This window comes from Myotis lucifugus, unplaced genomic scaffold, assembly GCF_000147115.1.
Source record: "Myotis lucifugus unplaced genomic scaffold, Myoluc2.0 scaffold_71, whole genome shotgun sequence".
NCBI lineage: Eukaryota > Metazoa > Chordata > Mammalia > Chiroptera > Vespertilionidae > Myotis > Myotis lucifugus.
This window is the reverse complement of record NW_005871119.1, coordinates 1,200,382-1,212,826: the sequence shown is the minus strand read 5'-3', so window position 1 is coordinate 1,212,826 and position 12,445 is coordinate 1,200,382. Positions and strand designations below refer to the sequence as shown.

Sequence of the window (12,445 nt, the reverse complement as noted above, 5' to 3'; positions counted from 1 at the left end):
ATATATAATAATAAAGTATGGCTTCATATTCAAAGTATGGATAGATCATCCAGATGGGAAAATCAGTACAGAAACAGCAGACCTGACCAACACTATAGATCAAATGGACCCAACAGACACATGCAGAGCATTCCATCCAAACGAAGCAAATACACATTTCTCTCAAGTGCACACAAAACATTCTACAGAAGAGATCATATGTTAGGCCACCACAAGGTTCAGCAATTTAAAAAGATAAAATCATTAGGAGAAGTATCTTCTCCTAATAAAAAGGTAGAAAACTAGAATAACAGGAGAAAAATTAGAATATTCACATAGGTGGAAATTAATCAACACAGTCCTAAACAACCAGTAAGTTAAAAAAAGAAATAAAAGAGAAAGCAAAAAATATCTTTTGAGACAAATGAAAATGGAAACATAACATACTAGAACTGATCGTATGAAGCAAAAAAAAAAGTTCTAACAAGAAAGTTTATACTGATAAATGCCTTAACAAAAAAAAATTCAAAGGAATAACCTTAAATTTTTTGCACAAGAACAAGAAAAATAACAAATGAAGCCCATAGTTAGAAGGAAAAATTACAGCAGAAATCAATGAACACGATACTGAAAAATGAACACCAAATTTAAGAGTTGGTTTGAAAAGATAAACAAAATTAACAAACATTTAAGTAGAATAAGGAATAAAGAAAGAGAGGACTCCAATAAAATCATAAATGAAAGAAGAGAAATTACAACTGATACGTGACTACTTTTACGAACAATTATATGCCAATGAATTGACAATCTAGAATAAATGAGTGAATTCCAACAAGTGTACAACATACCATGCCTGAATCATGATGATCTGAACAGACCAATTACAGAGTAAAAAGACTGAATCAGTAATCAAAACTCTTCCCAAAAAGATTAGATAGCTTCACGAGTGAATTTCACAAAACATTTAAAAGAAAAATTAACACCAACCCTTCTCAAACTTGTCCAAAAAATGAAAAGAAACACTTCCAAAGTCATTTTATGAGGTCAGTATTATCCTGATACCAAAGGCACACATGACACTACAAAAAAATTACAGAACAATATCCCTGATTAATATACAAGCAAAAATCCTTAATAAAATATTAGTACTTCAAATTTACAGCATATAAAAGTATTACACAACCATGATTAAGTGGGATTTATGTCTGAGATGCAAAGCTTAAATACATGCAAATCAATAAATATGATACACTACATTAACTGAATAAAGGATAAAAATTATGTGGTCATCTCAGTAGATGCAGAAAGTGCATATGAAAAAATTCAATATCCATTCATGATCAAAATTCTCAACAAAATTAGGTATAAAAGGAATGTACCACAACACAATAAAGGCCATATATGAATATAACATAATACTCAACAGTAAAAATATGAAAGATAATCACCCTAAAATCAGGAATATCTATTCACCACAGTATTAGAACTCCTGACCAGAGGAATCAGGCAAGAAAAATAAATAAATGGCATCCAAATTGGAAAGGAAAAAATTGAACTGTCTCTATTTGCAGATGACAAGATCCTATATACAGAAACCCTAAAGATTCCACTAAAAAGCTATGAAAATAAACAAATTCAGTCAAGTTGAAGGATACAAAACCAACATAAAAATAAATCAGTTGCTTTTCTATGCCTAATGAACTATCCTTAAAAGTAATAAAGAAAAAAATCCCATTTACAATTACATCAATATAAAATATAGGAATAAATTTAACCAGGAAGATGAATGATCTGTATGCTAGAAAATACACAACACTGAGGACTAAGATATAGAAGAAGACACAAATAAATGGAAAGAAATACTATGTTCATGGACTGGAAGAACTGATATTGTTAAAATGTCCATTCTACCCAAAGCAATCTACAGATTCCATAAAACCCCATCAAAATTCCAATGGCATTTTCACAGAAATAAAAAGATAAAATAAAAAGCAGCATGGAGGGACCTGGAGAGTATCATGCTAAGTGAAATAAGTCAGTCAGAGAACGACAAGTATCACACGATCATACTCATGTAGAAGTAACAAAATAAACTGTCGACACAGTGGATTCAGAGACATGGAAGCATGGAACAGAGTGAAGAATCTCAGAGGGAAGGCAGGGGAGGGTGGGTGGGTGGAAGTTAATCAACCAAAGACCTTGTATGCATATATGCATAACCCATGGACACAGACAATAGGGTGCTGGGGGGGGGGGGCGGAGGGGGCACTGGTATGGGCTGGAGGGGGTTATGGGGGTATAAATGGGGACGTGTGTAATACTTTCAACAATAAAGAATTATTTAAATAATAATATTAATTAATTCAAAAGCAATCCTAAAATTCATATGGAATCACAAAAAATCCCTGAATATCCAAAGCAATCTTGAAGAAAAAAAAAAATGGAGGCATGGCACTTCTGATTTTAAACTCTATTACAAAGCTATAGTAATCAAAATGGTAATGTATTAGTATAAACACAAACACATAGACCAGTGAAACAGAATTAGAGAGCCCAAAAATAAACCTTCACAGTCAACAAAGGTGTCAAGAATACAAAATGGGGAAAGGACAGTCTCTTCAATAGAGTGTTAGGAAAATTAAATGTTTGCATGCAAGAGAATGAAAGTGAACCCATACACAAAAATCAACTCAAAATGGATTAAAGACTTCAAGGTGAGACCTGAAACCATAAATATCCTAGAAGAAAACATGAAAAAAAACACAACCCTAAACATTGATCTTGGTGAAAATTTTCAGAGATGACACCAAAACCACATACTACAAAAGCAAAAAGTGGGATTACATGAAACTAAAAAGCTTCTGCACAGCAAAAAAAAAAAAAAAAAAAAAGAAAGTATGTGTGGGGGGGTGGCTTCTGCACAGCAAAAGGAAACAATCAACAAGATGAAAAGACAACCTTTGGAATGGGAGAAAATAATCTGCAAACCATATCTGAAAAGGGGTTAATATGCAAAATACATAAGAACTCCTAAAACTTAAGAGTAAAAAATAAATTACTCAGTTAAAAAATGGGCAAAAGACCTGAACAGATAATATACAAAGACATACAAATGGCCAACGAGGTATATGAAAAGGTACTCAATGTCACTAGTATATAATCATGAGGGAAATGCAAATCAAAACCACAATGAGATGTCACCTTACACCTCTTAGGATGGCTACTATCAAAAAACAGAAAGTACTGATGAGGAAATAGAAGGATCACTTGTGCACTGTTGGGCATTAAATTGGTGCAGCCACTATGGAAAACAATATGGAGGTTCCTCAAAATATTAAAAATAGAAATGATACAGCAATACTACTTTTGGGTATTTAGCCTAAGGAAATGAAATCAGAATCTTGAAGACATATCTGTACTTTAAACAAGGGGAAAAGCAGGCAAGACAGAATTTTTTTAGTCTTGGTCAAAACTATACTTTCTGTTGTCAATTCATCTCAGTCACAGAAGTAGTTGTGTCTGAAGTTTTAAATCCAATCTCAACCATTAAATACAATTCTTACAGAGTTCATTTTCACATAGGTAAGGAAAACTTGCTTTTTCTATGTCTTTACTGTTAGTAATCATCCCTATTCCTAATTCTAAATTAAGCCTGTGTTGAAGACTTATTTCAATTAAGAGTAGAAATTAAGATTCATGTTTTTAAGATTATTCAATTATATCTTAAAGATTTAAAATACCCTAACTCTTATTAATACCTTTTATCAACACAGCTTCATCAGTATAGAGGTAGTCCAAAATAACTTTCAGTATGTCAGACTGTATTGGCATTTCCAGAGCTGCACAACTGGAAGCCTAAATAAAAATAAAATAAAACAAAACAATTTAAACTACAAAATACAACTATATACTGATTGAGATTGGTACAAAAATTTTGAAGAGGAATTGTATCAAATGCAAAAGAATATAACATTTATAAAACACAAAGCTAAAATAAGATAGTTTTAATTTTAAATTGCCTTGAAATAGGCATGAAAAAGGATCAAGACAAATTTAGATAAAAACACACTGCATTCTAAATTTCCAAATAATGGGGAATTTTTTATTTAAGTAGCTTTTCTACACTAATTTTCATTTCTAAGTATTGCTATTTTCCAGCAGGCTTATGCATAAAGTTTAGTACAAAAGAAAAACTGAGTTAAAATATCAGGTTCCCATTTTTACTCTCTTTAGTCTATAACCTCCTCAAAATCAAAAGAAGTTTTGTTAGCCAGCCTCATTGGTTTCTACTTAAATCTTACCTCGATCCATGAGCTACTCAGCATACTATGAAAATAATCTGAAAGAAAAAAAAAAATCAGTAAGAATAGTGAAACAATACTGAAACAAACAAATCAGCAACTAAGAAAAAGTGTACCTACCAAGTCTAGCACAAAGAACACATTTATGACAAGGAAATTCCTTTCCATCCACTGATTTCATGGTCACATCATACACAAATGAACTGCAAGAAAAACGTTTAATTAAACCAAGAGCAATTTCTTTACTTGTTTAGCAAATTAGAAAATTCTTTATAGAATTTGGCTTGGCTTTTGACTTTCTTTTCATTAAAGGCAGCAGAGAATAAACAACATGAGGGTATACAATGAAGTACTTCATCTCCTTCCATTTTAAGGAAGACAGTAAGGGCCTTACAATAAAAATATTTAAAAAGGAAACTGAATTCAGATAAATATTCAAAAATCTTTACTCTCACTTTTCTTTTTTAATTACTGGCCAATAATATAATGGGAAGTGACAGCACAGTCAAAGGTCTTTAATTCACTTATTTGTACAACCCATTCTATTCTAAGCATAATCCAGATATCTCCAGTTTCTCTTTCTCTAAAAACTTCACCTATAAAGAGTAAATACCTAAAAACAAAATATTTAATAATATACTAACAGTATAGTATATTCTTCACTGAAAAGATTTACAAAGGAATCATCATAATGATGAAGAGGCATAATCAGTTTGGTTTTGGAGTTAACATCATTTCCTATTGATCCAAAAAACACAAAATGTAGGCAAGAAAAAATAATTAAAAATTCCTTTCTTAATTAGAAAGTAATCAGAAAAATGAATTGTACCAATGTCTATTAAACAGTATTTTATCCATTTACTTCAACAATTCTCCATTATTTCCAAAAATGAAGAATATTAGTAAAGGTAAAAGTGTATCTTCCTATACATTTTGCTTCATATGTAAGAGTTCTATTTCCACACTTAGGTCCCAAAATCTAGACATAAAAAGTTTACTTTCATTTCCTAACTTACCATTTTTTCTGATTTAGCTTTGGTTTGTTACCAGTTTTCTTGGCAATAACGTTAATTTTTTCATTTTCAAATCTGACTCCATCTAATCTATCAACAAGAATAGATAAAAATTAGCAGTGTATATATTCCCTTACCAAAACAAACAAGCAACAAAAATCCAACAAATCAAATCTGAACATGATTATATAATTTGTATCACCTACAAAAATATCTCAAAGAACTCCCACCCTGTGGTAAAGAAATAATCATACATTCTCTTTCAATTTTACTTAGAATTCAAAATGTATTAAAATATCACTACTGACCAAAAAATAATAATTTTTTAAAAAATCAAAGGTATGGTATAAAGCCCTTCATTGTTTTTAAATAGAAAATATGCACTCCTCTCCAGCTCCCACACCACAACTAAGGTTACATTGCCATAGGCAATATAAATACCTTAAAAAATAGAGAATTCCAAAAAGTCTGGTTTGTAGTATGACAAATACTGTTAGCCTCTTTACATGTTATATGACAAAACTACACGAACAATATGAAGTCAGTATTATCCCTCCCATTTTGTATACTGAGAAACTAAAATTCAAAGAAACTAAGAAATCTGACCCAGCTAGTTATAGTAAAGCTAAGAGACATACAGAGGTCTTTGTAACTCCAAAGACAGTACTCTTTCCAGCAACCACACTGCCTGCCATTCTAGATCTCTATTACACAAACACCATAGAGAGTTCAAACCCAGTAACAGTCTTCCCATATGTGAATGTTTTATTCCAGGGAATCCCATAAAGGTAGCTTTAGCAGAAAATGGAGAAAACAAACAAACAAACACGTACCTGCCCACAAAACAGGGAGTGGGGAGGGAGGAATAGAAGAGAAGAACAGCAAAGGAAAAGATAATTTTTAAAAGGAGGACATAAAATACAAGAATAGATATTAAGGAGCCATACCTACTACACAAATTACTGAAACCAAATTTCTTTGCAACATTTTGCAACATTCTTACAGGATCATCTTCCCCAACACTTTTTACTTTTTTGGAAGATTTGAGTTTGCTTCTCTGTTTTTCACTAATTGTATGTGCTTGATTACTTTTATAAACTTCAAATGCTGACTTCTGATTATCTTCATGGGAATTCATTTTATTCAAATGAGGATTCAGAGTACCCTGATATTCTTCTGGTTTTTTGTTTAAGATAATTCTTGGTTTGAAGCCATGAGTTAAAAAGTCACAAGTATCTGTGTATATAAATTGTAAAAGGTATTCAAACAAGTCAGGATGGACCTTCTCTACCACAAAGAGAGGGCATCCTACAGAATCTTCGTCTTTCCGGTAAACATCTGTAAAGTCTAAAGAAGTACCATCTGAAAGGAACAATTTCTGAAAAAAGTCAGAACGCATTGCCAAAATATATTTATGAGCAGGGAAGATTCTGTTGCCAACTTGAAATGTCACATCATGGATGCTGTCCATTTCATTTGCTTCCCTCAAGAGTTTGCCCAACTCTTCAAGAAAGGATGATGAAGACACAGCTGGAATTTCATAAAGGCTAGAAATGAAACAAAAAATCATTTTTACTTTCAAGAAAAAACTTTTAAAAAGCATCCCTAACCCGGCTGGTGTGGCTCCGTGCTTGAGCATCGACCCATGAACCAGGAGGTCACGGTTTGATTCCTGGTCAGGACACATACCCAGGTTGCCAGCTCAATCCCCAGTAGGGGGCGTCTAGGAGGCAGTGGATCAATATTCTCTCTCATCATTGATGCTTCTATCTCTCTCTCCCTCTCCCTTCCTCTCTCTGGAATCAATAAAAAAAAAAAAATTGAAACATCCCTAGCCAATTCTCCATTTAAAGTGCAATTTCTTTTTTATTTGCTAACCTTAGAAAAATTTACATTTGGCATTTCCTAAAATATAAGAATATTGCACAGTCTTAGATATTGTATCAACCTCTAAATTTTTTCTATTCCTTTTTCTCCTAAACTAAAATAATAAGAATTAAGTTTTCCTTTGAAAGCAGTGTTTTCTCTTTCTACAAAGAAACACTAAAATATAAATTTCAAATGACTATTTCACAGAAAATTTTTAAATGATAAAAATAACTAGAAATATTCACAAAAGGATACAGTTCTCAACCTCTTCCTCCTTTATGTCCATTTATTTTACAAGTAAAGAAAAATATATAAAGAATTGAGTAAATACTTTGGGTCCCAGATCCTAGAATAGGTCAGAAACTCAAGAAAGTAAAAATAAACACACACAATTGGTCTGTAACCCTGAGTCTTTTAGTACTTTAAGAATGCTATCACACCTACCCAATCTACATTTTATCCTTCCAGGTCTGGAGGACCAACCCTTTTGGTTTGCCTGAGACAGAGGGGTCTCCTAGGAGATGAAACTTTCAGTGCTAAATACAGAACAGGCATGGGCAAAACAGGATGGTCACCCTCCTTCTAGGACTTCTTTCCTTTTCAATAATTCATATTTACCTTAATCTGTCATCTCTCTACTAATGTGACTTAGAAGATTTGTACAGAGATTCACACTACCCTATAGGTGACTCTACACTACTTCTAGTATCAATTCTCATCATATTCAAGGGTCAGAAATTGTTGCAAACTACATAACAAATATTTATATTTTTCAGGATCTGGGACCTTAGAGTACATCACAAAGTCCTAAAGATATAAATAAATTTGTGTGCCTATCTATATAATAAAAGCCTAATATGCTAAGTGTCCGACTGTTCGTTTGACCATTCGACCAGTCACTATGACGCACACTGACCACCAGGGGTAGACACTGCGACCAGTAGGTTAGCTCGCTGCTGGGGTCCAGCCGACTGGGACTGGGCAAGACAGGCCGGACATGCCCTAGAGCCCTCCTGCGGTCCCTCTCCAGCCCTGATCGTGTACCGCTGGGGTCCCTCAGCCTGGCCTGCACCCTCTCACAATCCCAGACCCCTCGGGGGATGTTAGAGAACCAGTTTTGGCCCGATCCCCACAAGCCAGGCTGAGGAACCCCACCAGTGCACGAATCCGTGCACTGGTCCTCTAGTATATACATAAACATATATGTATACATCTTCAATATTTTCAATAAATATCAGTTTTCAAACTAAAAGGAACATTTCATCATTACCAGTATAACAAATTCTACCTGTGAGTTATCCTGGTAGCATGATTCTATGTCTAAAGTCTCTACAAGACATGGCAACAGCTCTTCAATTAAATTTGGTCTAGGGGCTATGGAAAACAAACAAACAAAAAACTCCAGTGACTGTTCCTTCTAAAAATGAAATGTAATATATACACAAGTATACCTTGTTTTAGGATCTGACTGCAGGATTGCAAAGTTGCATCCACTTGGATCTGTGCTGACGCTAACAGCTCTGTGGGCAAATGTAAGTTTCTCAAGTCGAATTCTTTCATATACACTATTTGTATCAGAGACACAAGACACATCTGATGAGGAATTATGAAGGTTTGATAAAATCTCTGCTAAAAAGAAAAAAATTCCAATTAATTAAGGTTTTATTAAAATGATTTAGGAACAAAACAGAAAAACAATTAGAATACAAAAATATCTTTCATATGTATTAAGTCCATTTGAAAAATTACATCCTCTTTCTCTTTAACACAATTTGCACCCTATATATTGGTTGTGTTATACATGAAATTTTGGTGGGTCAATTCTCAATTATCCATGAATTTCTCCCTTTTGACAAAAATCCTCCACTTGCAACCAAAGCTATCTTTCTAAAAAGCAAATCTAGTGTTAAACAGGATTTTAAAATTCCTGTTTACATTACAAATATATAAACTTGGCATCTTCATAATTGATTGCTCATTTGTTCCTTTCTTCCCTCCTCCCCCTTTCTTCCACTTATTCAGCAAATATCAGAGTGATTACACTATGCTACTATACTAGTAATGCAGTGATCATCAGTCTATCCATAGTGATACAGTAGTGAACAAGGCATGTCCCTACCATCTTGGATACACTTCTAGCAGAAAAGACAAACATTAAACAATGATAACATCATTACAAGTCATACCAAGGCTATAAAAGTATGATATTTGCATTAAAAAAATGATTCTGCCTACAGTATGAAGTATATTTAAAGTATATGAAACCAAAGACAGAGATTAGTCCTGAAAAAATTAATGTTATAGAGGATGTAGAGATGAAACTGTAGAAAAGTATTAAGATTTCAGAAATATTGAGACAAAAGTGAAGAAACTTGGTGACAATTGGATGCAGCGGGTAAGGGAATATGGGGTGTCAAAATAACCATTTACTTAAATTGAAACACTGAAAAGTAGATGTGGGTGTTTGAGTTCAGTTTTAGACCACTAAATATGATGTAAGTAAGACACCATTTTAAGGACTTCAACATTTATAAGTCAAACCTGAATTCTGGTTACTCTCTCAAATTCACTCTATTTCAGTCTCAGGGATTTACTAATATTCCCCCCACACACAGTTATTCCAGTTTCTACATTCTCAAATAAGTATCAATATTTGTCTCCATGACTGCAAATATTTATATACATGACTATGCCCCTACAAATTTATGAGTGTCTCAAAACAAGGACCCATCTTATATATTTTAGTATTATTAAAACCTGGCCCTATATCTGGCATATAGTAAATGTACCTTAAATGTCAACAGAATTGACTAATTTATAAGGAAATGAAAACAAATAATTATCCAAAAATCATTCTTTTGTGGCTTTGTAATTTTGAAAAATATATTTATATAATTACAAATGTAATTTATACATTTTTAGCATACAATAACTGATTTGTTCATTCTACAGACAATGTCCATGTGCCAGAAAATATGCTGAATGCTAAGGATATAGAACAGACATGGTCTTTGCCATTTTATAGTCTAATAGGAGACAAGTATTTAAAAAGTAATCGCAAAGATAAATACATAAAAACAAGTAAAAATAAGCTGCATGATGAAAATACAAAGGGAATATAATAAGTGAAACTGGGTAACTCAGTTTAGATTGAGGAATCAGTAAAAAATATTTTTGATGAAGTATAAATGAAGCTGAGATGTAAAAAATTAGGAAAGGCCCTGGGACTAATCACAACTGGACAAGACTGAAACCCGGAAGGTCAGCGTGACTGGAGAGGTAAAAGGAAGAAATTCCAAGAGTCAGGGCAGGTGCCTAACAGGCCATGTGTTGGTAATGAGCAAATCATTAAAGAGTTTTTAAACACAGGCATATTAGGATCTGATCTTAAAAGCTCACTCTAGTAATCACTTGAGAATAGATAAAAGGAAACAAGAGTGGAAATAAGAAAATTATTTTTTCAGTAGTCCATGTGACTTGGGCTAGGGTGGGAGCAATGAGATATGAAGAGGTAAATAAATTCTAGTTTTTCTGGGAGAAAAAAAAATCAACTGATTATTAATTATGGATGAAAGAAAAAGTCACTAACCTAAGTTAAAAAAACAATGCAATTAATTGACAAGATTATAAATTTATAGTAATCAGGTAATTAAGAATGAACTATACAGCCCTGATGGAATGGCTTAGTGAATTCAGCATCAGCCCATGGACCAAGAGGTCCCAGGTTTGATATCCGGTCAGGGCACAGCTTGGGTTGCGTGCTCAATCCCCAGTGGTGAGCGTGCAGGAGGCAGCCAATCAATGTGTCTCTCTCATTGATGTTTCTATCTCATTCTCCCTCTCCCTTCCTCTCTGAAATCAATAAAAATATATTTTAAAAAAAAAGAATGAACTGTATAATGAAAAATTTCTACTTCCACTGGTGGCAGCTTAAAACTATCCTTTATATTAATCAAAAAATGAAAAAAAAAATTTTTAATTATTCAGCAATTGTTTTAAAAAGATGTACTTTTTAAAATTCTCAATGAACATAAAAACTTTATTTTTCCTATGATTTTTCTCTAAGTCATGTAACATACCTTTTGAAACTTTAATTTTATCCTATATAATAAAAGTCCAGTAACTGAACAGCAGAACGACCAGAACACCCGGTCAACCAGTCACTATGATGAGCACTGACCACCAGGAGGCAGACACTCAATGCAGGAGCTGCCCCTGGTGGTCAGTGCGTTCCCACAATGGGAGTGCTGCTCGGCTGACGGGGATGAGCAGTGCTCCCACAGCGGGCTGATCCCAGCAGGCCACACCCCCACCAGTGCACAAATCCCATGCACTGGGCCTCTAGTGTGTGTGTGTGTGTGTGTGTGTGTGTGTGTGTGTATATACACACACACACACACACACACACACACACGCACACTAGTAAGTATGTAAAAAAACCAAAAAGCATAAGTTACTAAATTCTCATTTTGGGGAGAAAGACAGAAAAGTGAGCTTAGAAGATGGTTCACAACCATCTGGGGAGTTGTTTTTTGTTTGCTTGTTTATTTTTTAACTTTACACTTCCCTAGCCCTAAAGTAAAGTCTAGCAATTAGTAATAGTGAGCCACTGTTACTGATGAGAATGTACCATGACCTCAGGGTATGCTGAGATAGATAAAAAGTTGAAAACTCCAATTTAAGTAAATCAAATTCCTTCTGCTTACCTGCACATACACAAACCAAAATCAAAAGAGAGATAAGGGTAAATCTTATGAAATTAAAGGTTACCTGAAAGGAACCTTTATGTGCCATTCACATATATGAACTGACCTTTCTTTTCAGAACTCTTTCTTTTTTCATCAAACCATTTCCCTCTAAATCCTTCTCCATCCTGGGTGACAAATAAAATTTCATTCCTATTTAAAGCAATATCAGAAATGAAGACTTGGCGTGGATAAGCCCACCGACACTGCTTCAGAGAACTGCTGACTGATCTCCAGCAAAATACCTAAAATAAACCAAATTACATCCTATATAATAAAAGGCTAAAATGCAAATTGTCCCCTCAACCGGGAGTTCAACAAGGGGGCAGGGCTGGCTGGCCAACCGCCCAAGGCCCTCCCCCCAGCTGGCCCCGCCGATTGCCCCCCCACCCCAATTGGGGTTGGGGCCGGCTGGCCAACCTCCCATGTCCCCTCAATCAGGGCAGGCCAGCTGGACCCCACCCATGTACAAATTCATGCACCGGGCCTCTAGTTGGAATATAAAGCATTATAGCATGTGATCAACCAAAAACTGAAA

At 34.2% G+C, this 12,445-nt stretch overlaps 1 protein-coding gene across 6 annotated transcripts in view; it reads right to left on the bottom strand.

The window, feature by feature from the left end:
* Positions 1–12,445, bottom strand: part of IBTK (inhibitor of Bruton tyrosine kinase) — an 82,641-nt gene that overhangs the window by 41,852 nt on the left and 28,344 nt on the right. For 4 of the 6 annotated variants that reach the window (XM_006090353.3, XM_014457211.2, XM_023755188.1 and 1 more), the window contains 7 exons: positions 11,975–12,152; positions 8,614–8,791; positions 6,241–6,840; positions 5,297–5,383; positions 4,401–4,483; positions 4,281–4,318; positions 3,738–3,834 (listed from right to left, as the gene is read on the bottom strand). In XM_006090353.3, coding sequence (XP_006090415.1) covers positions 3,738–3,834; positions 4,281–4,318; positions 4,401–4,483; positions 5,297–5,383; positions 6,241–6,840; positions 8,614–8,791; positions 11,975–12,152 — 1,261 coding nt within the window. The remainder of the gene's footprint in view (positions 1–3,737; positions 3,835–4,280; positions 4,319–4,400; positions 4,484–5,296; positions 5,384–6,240; positions 6,841–8,613; positions 8,792–11,974; positions 12,153–12,445) is intronic. The other 2 variants (XM_006090355.3, XM_006090354.3) reach the window with 1 other exon arrangement.